At 41.1% G+C, this 17,500-nt stretch overlaps 2 protein-coding genes across 4 annotated transcripts in view; one reads left to right on the top strand and one right to left on the bottom strand.

The window, feature by feature from the left end:
* Window positions 1-9,278, bottom strand: part of LOC139665468 (calcium/calmodulin-dependent protein kinase type 1-like) — a 46,665-nt gene extending 37,387 nt beyond the window's left edge. For 2 of the 3 annotated variants that reach the window (XM_071544483.1, XM_071544485.1), the window contains exons 1-2: window positions 6,619-6,629; window positions 2,348-2,461 (exon numbers count right to left, since the gene is read on the bottom strand). In XM_071544483.1, the coding sequence (XP_071400584.1) occupies window positions 2,348-2,461; window positions 6,619-6,629 (125 nt within the window). Of the gene's footprint in view, window positions 1-2,347; window positions 2,462-6,618; window positions 6,630-9,208 lie in introns of those variants that run through there. The other variant, XM_071544484.1, reaches the window with a different exon arrangement.
* A 1,528-nt stretch (window positions 9,279-10,806) lies between these two features.
* Window positions 10,807-16,949, top strand: LOC139665479 (serine/threonine-protein kinase Nek4-like; the record flags this gene model as incomplete). The annotated part of the gene is made up of 10 exons (XM_071544503.1): window positions 10,807-10,968; window positions 11,979-12,245; window positions 12,333-12,530; window positions 12,686-12,793; window positions 13,080-13,234; window positions 13,500-13,644; window positions 14,330-15,019; window positions 15,120-15,170; window positions 15,329-15,478; window positions 16,785-16,949. Coding segments are annotated over exons 1-10 (2,016 nt in total), but the record flags the coding sequence as incomplete, so codon positions are not given.
* Between the last annotated feature and the right edge of the window lie 551 nt (window positions 16,950-17,500).

Genomic DNA, 17,500 nt, shown 5'->3' with positions numbered 1-17,500 from the left:
TGTAAACTGTTCATGTTCACACAACTTAATTCCTGTACTAACAAGGATGTGTGTGTACTTAAAAGGTGCTTCAAGTGGGAGGACACCTTGGATAAACATCCTGTATTGTGACACTCCAAATGTCAATGATTAATGATCATAAAGCCAAGTGAAGCCCCTGCCAACACACAATCTGTGTGGACTTAGAGTTACTATTTACTACTGTGCAAGTGTTTATACACTATTGAAGAGTGAAATGTTAATTATTAAACAAAACCATCAAAACCATCTTCTGCTTCTTATAGAATCCAAATTGTGGAGCAAAGCATCCAAACAACAACCTTTGCTCTTGCTGATTTGGAGAAGTTGGCTGCATGTTTCACTGTGGGACGGACAGGAGAAACATTTGAGCACGAGGACCAAATCAACCCAGGAAGCAACGCAGGAGGCCACAAATGGTCCAGTTTTGGTGCTGGAACATGCTCTGCTGGTTTGTGCGCCAAATTACATTTGGATGCTTTCCCATCCCCAAGGGATCCGTAATAAAAATGTAATCATGTCAAACCTGGAAGATCTGCTGTCAACACAGCACACAGTATACATGTTGTACAAAGAATAGGCAGGATTCAGTAAGAGCTTTGGTGAAGTATTCTTTGATTTTGTGTACAGTCTCACCTTAACCTGCAAGTGTACTGTATCGCTACCACAACGGTGTTTCTGCTCATTTGAATAAGAAAAACGGAGCATGCCAGGCTTGAGAGGAGCAGGCAGTGTGTTAATGGTTACACAAATGACGGACACAAGGCATATCACCATGTACTGGATTATAACACACAAATACACACACACACACACACACGTAGAAGCACACACGTTTAACATGTAGCATGAATACCAGCCTATGTGAAATGTGACAGCGAAAGGCAATTAAAATGTCCTTAAAGGTTAAGAGGTTTAGGAGTGATTCCATTATCAAGGCACTAAGAAAAGCAGAACAGAGAATAAGGAGACACAGCACACACCCATCCAGCTGAAAAACAGGCAAAATACCTCAACAGTAAACCAAAGCATAATAGTCCTGCTCATTAGGTGCTATTAATATGGGATTTAGCCAACGAAGCAAAAATTGTCAAATATTTAAATATCGTCATCCATGGTGGAGTTGGCAATGTAGTGCCTCCTACTATCATGCAGTTTCTGAGTGCTGTTTTCCAGACTCTCTCAAGCCCTCGGCAGGGAGGAGGGCACCAGAAAACTCTGCGAGCTGTTCCCTGTGTCAGAGGGCAAGTCACACATACACACACTAAACAGGCACAAAAAACCCATGACAGTGAGGAATGTTTAAGAAGGCCACAAGGGACGTCCTGGCACAGCAGAGCTGTTAGAAAGCATTGGGCTGCTGGCTCCAGTAGAAACATTCCTGTGAACACATCCTTCATTTGTTCCTGGATGAAGCTTCTTCATTCATGACTTCATTGAAAGAAAGCCCTTTCTAAAAGTTAGAAAATGTAAAAACGTGCTCGTTGCCATATAAGAGTTTGCTGGAACGCACAAATTATCAGAATGTGCCTTTTGTTTTCAAAGTTGTAAATGTGGTGGTCGTGTTAAGAGAATATCATTTGATGCATTTGAACCACTGGCCTATATAAAAGATGTCCATGATGATCAACCTGCACTTCTCCATGCCACTGTCTGTCTGGATATCTACTCTGTCTGAAAAGTGTCTTCCAAGTTTATACGGCATCAGGTTTCACTTTTCTTTTGCACAACTAAAACAATGCCTTTTAGTTGTAACAGTGGCTGGGAGCGTCATCACTTTTTTTCATTTAATTATCCTGCAAAAAAAACAATGTCATCTTGATCTTGTGTCCTATTAAGCCTACTAAAACCCACAGGTGCAGCCCAGAAGGTATGTTGTCAGCACTGGTACTTTTACAAAACATGGCAAAAGGGAACAACCTTCTCAGTAGGCTGGCAGTGCAGCATGAATAATAATCCAGGATGGGCAAATGGCCAGCAAAGGCTGGCTCCTCATCTGGGCTCACTCTCACTGTATTCAGGGACAAGCACTCCTTATCAAACAGGGTATACCCAATTAAGAACAATAATTACCTGCCCAAACAATTGCATGATAATGAAAATAATTTCCATCCACACAAATGCTTTGGGATCAGAAACAAAACACATGCAAATTTTCTATCTATTGTCCATCCGAGTGAACAGTTAACCAATGTGCATTAAATGCATCAATAAAAGCGTAAAATCACACGCATTTTATCCAAACCATGGCAACATTTTCCAGAGCGTGAAAAACCGCATCACAGACAGCTGAAGATCAAGTGTCTGCCGCTGGCGGTGACACACTTACGTTCCCAGGATCTCTTTGAAGTCATAGTTTTCCTTCACATCTGAGGTCTTCTTTTTCCAGGCATGGCAATCGTCACCCAATGGCATCTTCTTGTTGTGCCGGTCCGCAACAATACTGGTGAGGATTGGGAGACGAGGTGGAAAAAGGGAGAAAGAAGAAAATGTTCATTAACACCAATGCTTTAAACCCTCACCTCTCCCCCTGCAAGAAGCATAGCACTGTTATGAGGATTGCTGGAATTTAAAATCAACCATATACCAACTGCAGCAGGTATTGCTCACTTTTCGTAAGTACTGTTCGATTGTATTGTATTAGTGTGACTATACCTGATCATTTCGATTTTTATAACCTTGGACTGCCAATGGTGGTGGATTACCTGCTGTCTTTACCGCTTGTGTTGACACACGAAAGTTGTGATAAGAGGTTGACCTTTTTTTTTTTTTCAGTTGGCAGTTTGTATTGAAGTTTCAGGCAATAGACAATCAGAAAGTGTGAGTGTTTACTGTCAGTGTCACTGTGTTGAAAGGATGTGTTTTAATTGCTTTATGGGTTTGACTGTCGGGAGTTTGCACTGGCCCACACCCCGTGTGTGTGTGTGTGTATTGGAGAGCAGCGCTCCCGGCGAACTGGAGGTATGTAAAGCTCTATAATTGAGTAAATGACAAATTTTGAACATAATCAATCGTCATCATGGCAAAAACTAAGAAAATAAGGCCCAGGTTGAAAATAACCAGAATTATCCTTTAATGAATGTCTCTGAACTATGAACTGAACTGAACTACTACTGAATGCGAAGACGATAATTAAAGAAAAAACAGAAACAAGTACGCAATTATGACTTCTTTTTGATCAAAAAGCTCTCTTTGTTTTCCACTTTCAGTCAAGCAATTGTCTTAAACTTACTAGTTGCTGCATTGTAACCAGACCCGTTATCACAGTAGAAGTGTGAAAATCATCAGAGTGCTACACAGAGATGCTTAGATGCTTCTAAGGTGTCTAAAGAATGCAGCAAGTCCTGCTCTTTCACACACTCAAACATTCAGATGAGCTTCCCTTTGAACACAGAGTGCTGCTGTCAAGAACCACAAACACTGAAGCTTATGTGTTTGTAATATGTTATGTGCTCGCTATGCGCCAGTTTAGTATTCATTTCAGCACACGGAGCAGAAGAGGAACTTCACTCAGCTTGTGGAAAACTTAAGTTTACATGACTGCATTAATGTTACTGTTACAAAAAAAAAAAAGTTTTGTCTTTCTCCTTTTCAGGTGATTCAAATTATCTTAACAGATTTGGGACACAATAAAATATTGTGAACTTCAGCTCTAAGATTTAATTCCTGACTAATCGGTGGACCAAAACCTTACACAATGACACGATCAATGTAAATTCTACAGTTGTTCCCTTTTTTCACTTTGCTCTCAATTGTCATTCCTTGACATGAGTTAACATGTAGTTTTTTGTCCTCATCATACTCTCTAGCCTGGCAGTGAGCACAGAGGACACTGCCGTCACAGCTATCATCATCTAAACCCAGAAAGTGCCTAACTCAAGACCTGGAAGACTAAAATAGCCTTGTTCATATCAGCACTCCTCACTCCTCCTCTATTCCTGCTGCCTGCCTGCCAACTTCACATCCCGTCTATCTATGATGATGTAACACATTGTTCTGGTTTATACAAGTGCCATTTTGGTAGAGGGTATATAATGACACAGTTAATCACCTTACAGTTAGTTCATGGTCAGCTCATTTAAATGTTGAACTGTGGGTATGAGTGGAATTATCCAATAGGAGAGGGGCTAGGAGTCGGACTATCTTAACACTGTTGTTGTCTCAAAATAAACGTTGAGGGAACATAGCCTCTTCTTGCTGTGAGATGTAGTCAGTGATTGTTGCACACACACACACACGCATAGACTCTCATGCGCATATGCTGTGTCTTTACACGTGGACACACATGTGCACGCGCACACACACACACACACACACATACACACCGTGGCCCTCTCACTGCCTTTACTGAGGTCTGAAGTCGGCTTCATATGTGTCGTCATGGAAACCCAAAGGAGCTGCTCTGGTATCTGAGAGGCTAAATTGCACTAGTGTCTAATGGCAGGTGGCAGCTAAGGTGGAAATCATTTTAGTCACTTTGATGGTTGGCAGTAGTGTGAGTAATTATGTTTCCCATAAGCGGCTGCAAAAACAGCTCAAGACCAGCTATGCGGTTACCAGATATGGATCTGAAGGAGCAAACATAAAAACACAGAATAATGTCAAGTGATATAGCTTAGAGGTTTTGACCAGGCCTAGACTACATTGTATTCATTAGTTATATTGTTCTGTATCTATAGTCCGAGCACAGACCAGGTCCCATCTGATTCTAAATGCCATACTGATACAGAATCATTGTTTGGGTCCAACAATGGTATGTACTGAGAACATGTTTTGCTGCATGACTTAAAGTGCAATCCTATATGCATTTAGCCAATGACAACTTATGGTGAACCTGAAAGTTAACCCTAATGCCTTAGTGAGTCAATAGCACTGTGGACAAGGCTTATAGTTTCTCATATAGTTTGATGGTTATGGGTTATGGTTTCAGAGTTATTCTACATTATTATTTCCTCCACTGTAGTTTTGCATGCCTTTGAAAGCAACTGAACTAAAAACAAGCACAGATATAAATTAGGCATGACAGAATGGCATGCAAAGTGATGTGCTTAGGGGAAGCAGTAAGAGGAAGTCTAGTCAAATATGTGCAAGGGCTTTGCCTGTAAAGGAAATCTGTTGTATTGAGGCCTTTCCTCCAGGAGATTAATAACTACTGTAGGCCAACAAACATACAATACATAGTAAGCTGTAACTCTATTCCTGAGTGCTGAGAGTCTTCAACTTGACACCACTCTCTTTCTCTGGAAATTGAGTATCCATTTCCAGGCATGATTTTTTTCCAGTGTTTTCTTTGAAAAATGATCTCTCTTTAGACTGGAGCACGACCAGGCGTACTAATCAATGTCTGAAAAAATAACAAGAGTACAAAAGACCGTATCATTGCTTCTTTGGATAGGCTAGGCCTAGTTTTGCATATTTTGGCCTCTTGATATCCTTTTGGCTTTAACATTTTATATATACTCTCTGTCTTTGAGAGGGAGGGGGAAGACATGCGACAAAGGTCCTGGGCCAGATTCAAACTCAGGCTGAGCCACCAGGACACCCAAAGGTCTTTGAACATTTTTAATGCAACTAACGGACAGGACATCACATTTGGCTCTATTTTAGTGAAATTAATTAAGTTGGTAGGTTATGATTCAGAAATTCAGAGTTTTTTAATCTCAGAAATTTCTCATTTCTCTCTCAAGAGTTTTTCTCAGAATATTACCCCCCTCCCCCTGGCTGCGGTAAAACTAATTTCACCTACACTGGCCCTACCACACTGTCACACTGTTTAGAAGCAGTCCTAACCTATAGGCTGGAAAAAGATTTGTGCAACAACACAAGAAGATTTAGAGACAAGGAAATTGAAGCCATTGAAACAGTGAAAACACTTATCACATCCTGCTTGTTTGCAGCATCTCACCTTGCTCACATGAAGATTCGTGGAGATTCATTGAAATTCATGCACTGAGCATGTGTGACACTGAACATTAAAGTCATTATCAATCTATGAATCCATCAACCCTTGCTTGTCATATGTTGCATTCATTTTATTGACTACGTATTAAAATATCTTGATAGAAATATCAACATGCAACCCCAAATCACCTTCAAGACACTTGCATCTCACTTCAATGGCACAAGCATTTGAATACATTCCATATTAGGCTACCTAGAATCACATTTCAAACAATACATTTCAACCCATTGGAGCTCTAATCAAGCTTAAGGACATGGACCGGAAGGTCAAAGATGAGCAAGGGGTTCTGTTTTTCCAACAGGCAAATGCTATAGAGAGCAGAGTAAGGTTAAGGTTTAAGACTTGCAAAGGGGCAGATAGGAGCCGATCGTAAAGAAGCAGGAGAGTAGAGAAGAGACACATGCAGGTATAGAACGAGCGCTTAGAGAGCCAAACACAACCTCTCCGCTTGTTCGATGACATCACTTGTGGCCAATGGGTAAAGCTGCCCGATACCAAGGAAGCAACAGGATCGAGGAGGCTTGAGGTGTGAGAGGGAGATGCACAATACTGAACCATAACCACATTCCCTAAGTACTACGTGACATGCAGCATTCACCCTTGTTTAAGATATACATGGAGATAATCACTGTACTCACTGGTTTCCCATTCCTGTGATGTGCAATGGACAGAAGAGACACACACACACACACATACACACAAGTGCAGTTATACAAACGTGGCTGTATAGTACTTAAGGTTTTTGAGCGCAATGTGTGGAGTCACTGGGAATCTAGTTTTAGATATGCTAAAAACCTCAACAGCACTTGAATACTCACCTGCATGCACACACACATATACAGACACACACAAAGTTGTCCAGCTGAAAAACTAGATGTCTAAATATTCAGTTAAACTTGGACCAAACTGAGGCCCTGAACTCTTCTTTGGACAAATTCAGTTGTTTTTGTCTAAACTTAGTAACTCAAGCATCTCTACCTAACAAACTAAATACTAAAGAAAAATGAATATACATAAATGATGGTTCAGTTTTGTCTTTTGGCACAGAGAAATGTATGCTTTTGCATCATCTTGCCTTCATTACTATAATTCCCTGTTCATTTCTCTCATTTGTCTCATTATTTGTCGCTGATAAGCCACAGTACAGCTCCAGATTGTGCAGAATTCTGCTGCCAGGTCAACAAAGACTAAAAGCGTGTTACAGGATCATGTTACCGCTCTTGTAGCTTCACTACACTGGTTGCCTATTAATTTTACAAATTATTTTAAAATATTTGCAATTACTTTCAGGGCTTGGCTAGGTCTGGCTGCTATAGCTACATCTCAGATCTTTTAACCCTTCAAGAGCTGCAGTGCAGGCTGGGATCCTCAGGCAGGACCCTCCTGACCATGCTGAAGTCTGGGCTGAAGACCAAAGCAGACCGGCCCTTTACCATCCAGCCCCCCCCCCCGGGCTTTGGATCACACTGCCTGAGGAGCTTAAAATGGCAAAATATGTGCCATCTGTTAAGTCATTTCATAAAATGCATTTCTTACAGACAGGATTTCATACAATTTATTTTTACTAAGGGTGGGACTATATGCTTACCTCACGATATGAAAAGTTCAATGACTGCGACTGAGCAAAATTATGTTTATTTCTGAGCCACAAATCTTTCTACCAATGGCATTGGCTTGCTAGAATGTAAACAACTGCAAAATGTCGTCACAAAATGCTAATAATATCATTTGGATGGAGAGCTTGTGAAATTGTGCAAGCCGTCTCATTTGTGATTACTGCAACAGAATAAAATGTAGCTAATATCATATTCACTTTTCTGCCCAACGATACATATTGTCACATTTTTGTATTGCGATATATTGAATTTTGATATATCGTCCCATCCCTACATTTTACCTGTTTTATTTTGTTATATTTTTCAGTTTTATTCTTCAGTGATCCTGTTTCTAACTTGTCCAGCATTTGTTATTGTTTACCCTATTATTGCTTTCTTGTCTGTAAAACACTGATGATGTGATGATTATGATTATGATAATAACACCCAGATTACAAGCATGATAACAAGAATATACATATCAAAATCGTCAAATTTCCAATATTAAGTCTATCAACAGAAACTATCATGCGAATGAGAAAACAAACCCACTATCTTTAAAGGTCGCCCATCTACTGGACATGGTGCCTGTCTGCATATGTCGCCCTCACTATCAAACTGTATACACACACTGGCTGGCTGAGCGAGCTTTACTGACAACAGTCTGACTCCACCAGCACGGTCAACTGGGACACTGGTGTTCACGAGGAACAACAAATCTCCTTTCAAAGTGAGCTTATTAATTGATAAGCTGACTTCTTGCAAGCTGCCATGGAGAGAGGAGATGAGGAGGCTGACAGAGAGAGAGAGCGAGAGAGAGAGAGAGAGAGAGAGAGAGAGAGAGAGAGAGAGAGAGAGAGAGAGAGAGAGAGAGAGAGAGAGAGAGAGAGAGAGAGAGAGGAAAGAGATGGGGAAAGTAAAAGCAAAAGCCAAAAATACCTCAAGCATTTGAGTTCAAGGAATGCATTAGACACACTGGAAAAAATGATAGACATCAAGAGAATTCTACCGAGACAACCTATGCTCCTTTACAGATGAATAATAACACAGTCGTGGCTTTCTCACAAGCTATGTACTGCTGGCCTAATGTTTGAGTTATAGCTTGTCAGAACTGAAATATAGTGTATTTAAACTTCCAAACTGGCTCGTAGTGGTTCAGAAAACACTCGGTGGTACTTTATATGGAAGAAGACGACTAGCTCTCCAGTCTCGTGCATATTCCATGAATGTCAGTCTCTGATCTTCGAAACTGCACGCGGCTTGAGTTACATACAGGCGATGTAGCAGAGGTCTGTTTGATGTGAATGAGCGTAATTGCCTTCCTGCATAACCCGGCTGTAGGCTGCAGTCAACTTCAGTAGCCTATATGGCAATGCCACTACGAATGATAACAATAATTAATAGTTGCAAGACCTCAGTTATAAAATCTTCCTCCAAACGAGAAGTCTTCATTACGCTGTTAATGCGAAGCGCTCGTTACAGTACAGACAGACTGATAGATGTTGGCTTGGAGAGAGCTGTCAAAAAGCTGGCAAGAGAGCACGTTTGCATTATCTGTTCCAGCATCTACCTGCCTTCTGTGGGAAACGCAGAATTAAAGTTTTAGTCGTGACAATGTAACACTCATTCCTACCTGCAATTTGACCGTCTCAAAGGTCAGGCTGTGTCCTGTCCGTGTCCAACTCGGAGCGCTCCCAGAGAATCTCTACTTGGCAACCTCACCAGCAGCGCTCCTCCTGACGTCACCTCAGGGCAGGAGGCAGAGGGCGGGGCCGGAGCCAACCGACCAATCATCGACCTGGCTGTGGCGCACAGGTAAACAGTTCTGCTTCACTATTGGTCAACTCCATCTGTGGGTCCCATGTTTTGTACAGTGATAATAGGCTATTTGTAGGTTAAAAACGGCAAAAACTGAAGCAATATAAAGATCTATTGGGATTAAAAGATTGTCAAAATTATTTTACCATCAAGAAGACCTCATGTTCATGAATATCTGTATAACCTGCACCCCATAATTCCCATCCATCAGAGACAAATAATGTATCAATTAACTGTTTGCAATGCACTATATGCAGACCAGCGTTTGTTAGTTTCTTTCTCTATAGCCTACTATACCAAATACTACCTACTTCATTCAACATATTTTACCTTTATTTGACTCATGAAGTTGCTGTACAAGATGTAGCCTATAGTCTACACAATTTAAGTTATCCATAGAAATGGATACACCAGATTCGCACCTATACAATCCCAAAATAGTTTGATGTACGGGCGGTGTCAATGTGTGGTCTAGTGTGCCATCTAGTGGAAGACAGGATCCTAATCAGTCAAGGGCAGTGACTCATTCCCGTCCACCCTCACTGCTGGATTTAGTGATCGCATTTATAGAAAATAAGTGTAAATTAAAAACAACAATGCAGTCATAGACATCTAGCCAAAGGATTAGATTTTGCACATCAATACAGATAAACAAAAGCCAATATAAGCCAATGGCTGGTCATGTTCAAACCCCATGTGGTCACACATACCTGCCGAAGTGTCCTTGAGCCAGATGAACCCCTACCTGCTTCAGGGACGTCTCACTGGGTCACTCTGCACCCCAATCAAAGGATGAAAAGATAAAATAAAAATAGCAATGTCAAAATGAATGAGAAATAGGTGCTCACAGATGTGCATGAGCTGTAGTTGGTGCTACATGCTACTATGATGTAGGCTACGCTGCGTGTTTATAGCGAGTGGATAAACTCGATTTCACTAATAAAAGGAAGGTGAACTTCACTACATCATTGTTATAAAAGACTATAATGTATTGTGTATCTGTGGTACTCAATACTACGTTTTAGGATGTTTATAGTAGCTGCATAATCGCCTATTTAAAATTCCGCTGTGATATATGTATAGTACCCCTCTAAAACTGTGTATTATATATGATAGGATTATTGGTCTATAGTTCTTTTACACTGGTACAGTATATAGTGAAGTTTATTAATGGTCAGCTCCCGTTTCCGACTTTGGACGCTAGATGGCGCTATGCCATAAATGGAGTTGTACTTTTGGTGCAGCTGGCCCCTCTGACCAACGTCGACAGTGAAGTATCAGTTGCCTAGTGACGGAAAACTAGCTACTGATGATTTCCTGTGTTTTCAAAATCTTATTGCTGGGACTTAGCTAACTGTTAAGTTTTTCATATGTCTGGCTTATTTGTACAGCTACAGTATGAGAAGAAACAACACTGGTAGTCGTGCTGAGAATCTCGTGTAACGTTTCAGCGTTCCAGATCGCGTTATGAAGACTTTATGAAGAGTGATGAATAATTATATTTTCATCAGAGTCGTTGGGAAAGGGAGCTATGGAGAGGTGAACTTGGTGAAACACAAGACAGACAGAAAACAGGTGAGAAACAAATGTCTGCATGGAATTGGATACAACAGTTAAGATGTGCAACGTTTAAACTTTTTGAAGTCTAACGTTACATATCATCACCAAGCTTGACGCTAGAAAGGCAGCCAGCTAAGGTTAAGCTAGCCTAGCTAACGGCGGCTTAAACGTCTTCGTTTTATTCACCGCTACTTTGTGACAAACGGTTGTGTTTGATGGCGCACAAAAAGATGCTGACACATCCAGTGTTGAGACAACGGGTGTCAGTGTCACACACCAGTCACACGTGTCATTAAAGCGTATCGACAGACGTATCAGCTCTGTTGTTAATAACACTCGATTGTACGAATTCATAAAGGTAATGCATTGTGGTTTACGGCAGTGGTTCTAAAGTGGGGTCCTTGAGAGTGTTTGAGGGTATACCAACATGAGCGATAGTGTAACTTCAACCACTACAAGGTAGCACAATAAAAATGTATAATACTGACCATTATGTTCATAGGTTTCCCTTTGTCCACTGTTATACATACTCCACCTACTGAAGAGAAAGTTATGTAGTTTGAAATTAAGCCATAAAAAACAAAAAAATCTTTCAGGTGTATGGTTCTTATGACAACTATTCATTGCCTAATGTATATCCATTTGAGGGTCATTGACATGGAAGAATTTGGGAACCCCTGGTCTAGGAAAAGTCAACATTTGTCAAGATAAACAACACTCAGCACCCAAGTATAGTAGTAGGTTTAAAGGATACATTTTCTTTTTAAGAATGGATAACAGCACAATGCTAATTTGTGAATGAAAATCAATAATTCCTTGGGTGTGCACAAAATCAGACTCCAATTCATTGCCAAGTTAGGCCTAATGGAAAAGCTCCAGATTTTGCATCTTATGATGACTTTACAGGTTTGAGTCTTAGTTTTCTGGTTTCTGGATTTGTTCATGCTCACAAATATTGATAAATACGTTCCCCTTTAACTTCAATCCAGGAAGAGTGAATGTGTGCGTCTCTTTGCTTTTGCCAGTATGTTATAAAGAAGCTGAACTTGACCACCTCATCCAAGCGGGAACGGCGTGCTGCAGAGCAGGAGGCGCAGCTTCTGTCCCAGCTGCGGCATCCCAACATCGTGACATACAGGGAGTCTTGGGAAGGAGATGACTGCCAGCTGTACATTGTCATGGGTTTCTGTGAAGGCGGTGACCTCTATCACAGACTCAAACAACAAAAGGGAGATCTCTTACCTGAGAGGCAGGTGGTGGAGTGGTTTGTCCAGATAGCTATGGCGCTCCAGGTGTGTTGTAATTGTGAAAGAAGTCAAACATAATGCTACCCTTTATATGGCAATATCTGAATTGACTGTTATGATTTTGCTTTGTAGTATCTGCATGAGAAGCGCATCCTTCACCGGGACCTTAAAACACAGAACATCTTCCTGACAAAGACCAACATCATCAAAGTGGGGGACCTTGGCATCGCACGGGTCTTGGAGAACCAGAATGATATGGCCAGCACACTGATAGGGACGCCTTATTACATGAGCCCAGAGCTCTTCTCTAATAAACCCTATAACCACAAGGTATTTGGAATATCTGCTGACTTGATATCATCATCGTTTTTGAATACATATAGAATAAAATGTTTTCTTTGTCTGTAGGACATACATTATTGTACTGTATGTAGTGATGGCAATAGGCATCACTTAACAATTAGCTGTACTATTCTTTTTTCCAGTCAGATGTATGGGCCTTGGGATGCTGTGTGTATGAGATGTCCACGCTGAAACATGCCTTCAATGCAAAGGACATGAACTCACTGGTGTATCGTATTGTAGAGGGAAAGGTGGGTTTCATCTCGAGTTCCAGCTTATATTAGTTTTTCAACAGATTTCTCAAAGTTATTCCCTGAGAAGCTCACTATTTTAACCATAGGAAAGCTGTGAGTTTAGCACTTGGTGAGCATAGCAATCTTGATGTCAGCAGTTCCGCAGAATCAGGCTTTTAATAATTGATTCTTGTCTAGCTAAGACTGCATGTTATTTTTGTCAACCCTAAATATCTAGAAACCTCAATTAGGGCAACATAGTTTCACACTGATTCCTAACACTCTCACTTGGTTTTCTCATCAGTTGCCACAGATGCCCAGTAAGTATGACCCCCAGCTGGGAGAACTGATCAAGAGCATGCTGTGTAAGAGACCCGAGGACAGGCCTGACGTTAAGCTCATCCTCCGACAGCCCTACATCAAACGGCAAATCGCCATGTTCCTTGAGGCCACCAAAGAGTAGGTGGCACTGGCAGCAAACTGCCTAGCTGGACTTTTTCATTTCTTTCTAATTTAATTCATATAGACTCTATCATTTCTCCTTTTCTCTGTCTCTTGTTCTTATTTTCTCACTTTGAATCTTTTTATACACTCTGATATCTATTTCTACCCCCCCCCCCCCCCTTTACATTGCTCACACCCCTCCCACAATTAATTGCTAGCACTAAGTAGAAGTGATTGATCCCTTAGATGTCTGTGTTTGTTTTGCTTCTCATCGCACCAGGAAAACTGCCAAGTCAAGAAAGAAAGCTGTGGGTGGCAGTGGCGACAGCAGGACCAACAGAGCAGCGTCTGTAGTGTCACCTCAGCCAAAACCTGAGAGGCTGCCACTAAGTCCCCTGCCTGAACATCTTGCTAGGGGGAGACGGGTGAGAGAATGGAGAATAGCTCAAGTTCAAGTTTGTTTATTTATATGGCCCTTTATCACGAGCATGTCCCAAAGACTATACAGAGAATGAGCCTAACTAGATCCAACTGATCAATAATCAGCCATAGACAGAGTGATATAGGACAAACATCAGGAAAAGCAAAAGACACACAAAAGCAGATTTGAGCAAGACATAACAGCCTACCCATTCTACATAGCCTAACCTACCTGGCACCACCAGCCTTAGACCCTCAAAGTATACAAGGAAAAACTTCCAAGAAAAACCATGTTAGGAAAAAAGGCTAGGCTGGTTTTACACAGTAGCTCATGTGAAATAAGTTACAGATTCCGATATGTGCACATGATGTCATTTTCCATCACTGTTACACTTTGTCACTCCAATACAAGTCAAGTTGTACTCAAGTTGCATTGTGTAAATACACCCTGTGCAGAACCATGTGTCATGATGAACATGTTCTCCCAGATGAGAGCTCCAGTGTGACATCGTAACAGAAAACAAATACAATGTTGTTGCATCTTTATCTATAGATTCATAACATATATCTGACAGATTGCATACAGGTTTTTTTTAGTGTTGCCAAGGTCCCATGACCATTTCTGAAGAAGTTTCCTCATCGGTCTATGTTTATTTTGAGTAGGCCTTTGTTTTTTCCCCCTATCCTCAGAAAGAGATTTCACAACAACATAAGGACCGGAATGGTGTCACTGACCAACCTCCACCCCAGACACCTCCAGTGCCCAAATCCCCTTCACCCGATGCTCTCAAAGGCAGCATCGTGTCCCTGGCAACCGTCAGCAACATTAATATTGATATCCAGCCGCAGGAGGACAAGGACCTGACGGAGAGACAGTTTCAGCGGCCCCAGTCAGTTGTGTCAAACCACTGGGCAGGTAACGAACCTGTGACTCACGGTGCACCCAAAGACAAGAAAGGAAGAGGGAAACCAGATCCTTCTCCCCCTCCTGCCCCCCTCCAACCCCCTCTCAAGCCAGTATCAGGTGTTGGTAGTAGGGGAGGAGAGGAGAGGAGGCCATCCAACGGATTGTTAGGTGTTTGCCCACAGACCACGCTGGACCCTGGGGATAGATTTCCTGCCTTTGTGGAGAAACAGATGTTGGATGTGGACGATAAGGACGATACCATGGAGTTACTCAAAGAGGCTGACATGGAGAACCCAAAGCTTGAAGTTGAGAGACAGACTGCTGTTGCTGTCAGTGTCCCTGAGAGGAGGTCTGCACACAAACCCAGTGTAGAAAATGTCAGGGAGGTTTTGGACGTGAATATGGACAATAAAAATGACACTGTGAACCTCCTCAAGGGAGCTCCAACACAAGGCCTTACCCCAGACATCCAAGTAAGTGATGGAGAGATACTTCTTGTGTTATTTCATTATAATACATTAATTATTCTTCTTCTTGTCTAATTTTTATGTGTGCTAACTCCTATCTTTGCAGGATAGCCTAGAATCCACTGAGAAGCTATTAGAGCCGTTTCCTCCTACCGCAGCACCGGTGAGAATTAAGTTGTACCCATTCTGTTATCATTTCTCAGAACAAAGCTCATAAGCAGACTGTATAACATTGCCAACATGCAGTGGAGGATTTTTTTTCCGCCAGTATTGTTGGATAATGTGGAAAAAATGACTGTAATTGTGTGTGTTTAGGAACCTCTTCAGCAGGAGTCTGCCTTACAAGCCGCCAAGCCGGGCCCGTCCACTCCAGGCCAGACTGCCCCGTACTTTTCAATGGAACCTTCCGTCTCGCAGCAGCACAGACAGAGGGACACGAGACGGACACACGGGGATCAGGACAAGGTAAACATACCCACTGAGCAATTTTACGTTGATTAGACGTTTAAAACGTGTCTAAATGCCCATAGTCGTCTAGGTTAAATTAAGTTTAAATGGGGTTGAAAAGTGAAAGTTTATTAGATGTCTATACATAGACAAAATTATCCTGGACTATATGAGAGCTACGCATAGACGCGATGTTGAAATTACTTCTTGTGCTCAAATAATTATCTTGTAGGCTAGTCTACAGGACTTCTCTGGTGCATATTTTTGGTATTTACAGATGTTTATTCATTGTAATAATGTATTTACTGCTTGGTCTAAAATAGGTCTATACATAGCCGTAATAATCCTGGGCTATATGAGAGCTAAAGCATAGATGCGACGTTGAAATCACGTCTTTTGCTCAGTGGGTAGAGTTGGGAAGTAATGAGTAGTAGTTGACACTTAGGAACTTACAGGATTACAAGTGCACAGATAGGGGAGGCATATTGGCTTTAACATCAAAATATAAGAACACAGACACTTCCCAAAGCAAACCAGTGATGTCATAGGATTGCATTTTACGTTAACTTAAGAACTTGTGCTTTATGCTAAACAACATACGAAAAATTATGGGCAATTGCAGGAAAATTACTGAATTACTTAAATTTAATTGTCACAATAATTTGTCTCAAATGTTTAGATACTGTAGTATCTTAAGGTGTGTTAATTCACAAAATCTGTCACTAGTCTAAGGAAATGTAGCCATGTTTTCAGAAAGTTAACTGTTATATAGGCAGCCATATTGAATTTCAGTAGCTCACGTCCTGTATAAGACTTTTTGTGCACTGTGTCTAGGGTGTCTGAGGATTACCTAATAAGCATTTATAAAACCTGTGCTCTTATAATGTATGCTTATATCATGATTATGATGATGATTGTTATTATCATTATTATATACTTTTAGAATTTTATAATTGGCATTTATCAAAGTTAAGCCATCTGCTACAGAGGCAGCCATTTTGAATTTCGGCAATATGTCACTTACTGCTTAAGATCTAGGCAACCCTTCTAGCATGAGGATGTACACCAAATGCAGTACTTTTTCGATAAGATGCCCTACCATCTAATATTTTATATTTCAATGAATCTCAAAGAGAGCATCAGTTTGTATCTACGAATGAATAAATATGTTTATAGTTGCATGATACTAGAATACTGACTAGCCAGTAAATATTAAAAATGTGGAAAAAAACCCAAACAAAACAACAGCATAATAACTATAGGAATCAGTGAGGTTAACTGAATTAATCTCAGGGATGTTGTATCTTGTTTTGCCTTCTGTTAGTCCAAGGTGTCCACTCGCAGACCTTTGCCTCCCCCTCCTGTTGACGCCACAGCCATGGAAGAGAGGAGGAGGAGCAGAGGGAGCACAGAGATCAAGAAAGCCACCGTGGCTGCATCCTCCGCATCAGCTAGTTCCTATAAGGACGGATTCTTACCACTGCCACAGGTGAGAATGCTGCTCTACTCACATACTGTATATGGACCACTGTGTGCTGTGCTACATTACATGTGTGCCACATTACTGCACACCCATGTAAATTGCTCTGAAATATCCACACTGCCAAAAACACACTTACTGTGCGGGCAGAATAGGCCATAATAGGCCATAGCAACATTTCTGCAATCTTAAAACAACAACAAATCATATTGGTAGGCGGTCTTCCAGGCAATTATACAGTTTCATTACATTACTGTGTTTCGCTTTGAGAATTAAGTTTGTCAGTGGCTAAATTGACAGCTATGCATTATTTAAAATTGTTATTGGTTCTTAATTGGCTTCATGGGTGCTTGGGTCATGAAACCTATTCAGCATGAAAAGAATCATGTGAACCTTAAAGTCAAATAAAGTCAAGAGGAAATCACAAGGTTTTTCTGTAACAGCAGCAGTATACAGCAGTAGACACTTGTACTGACTCTGTGCTATTCCATTGGCTGTTATAGTTAATGATTTTAACCATAATAAAACTGTGTCTCCAAATACGTTTGGAGCTCATGGTG

The sequence above is a fragment of the Centroberyx affinis genome, unplaced genomic scaffold, assembly GCF_046629955.1.
Source record: "Centroberyx affinis isolate AG114_WGS23_722 - 3 ecotype Tasmania unplaced genomic scaffold, CSIRO-AGI_Caff_v1 ptg004593l_1, whole genome shotgun sequence".
Taxonomy (NCBI): domain Eukaryota; kingdom Metazoa; phylum Chordata; class Actinopteri; order Beryciformes; family Berycidae; genus Centroberyx; species Centroberyx affinis.
This window is presented reverse-complemented; position numbering and strand designations above follow the sequence as displayed.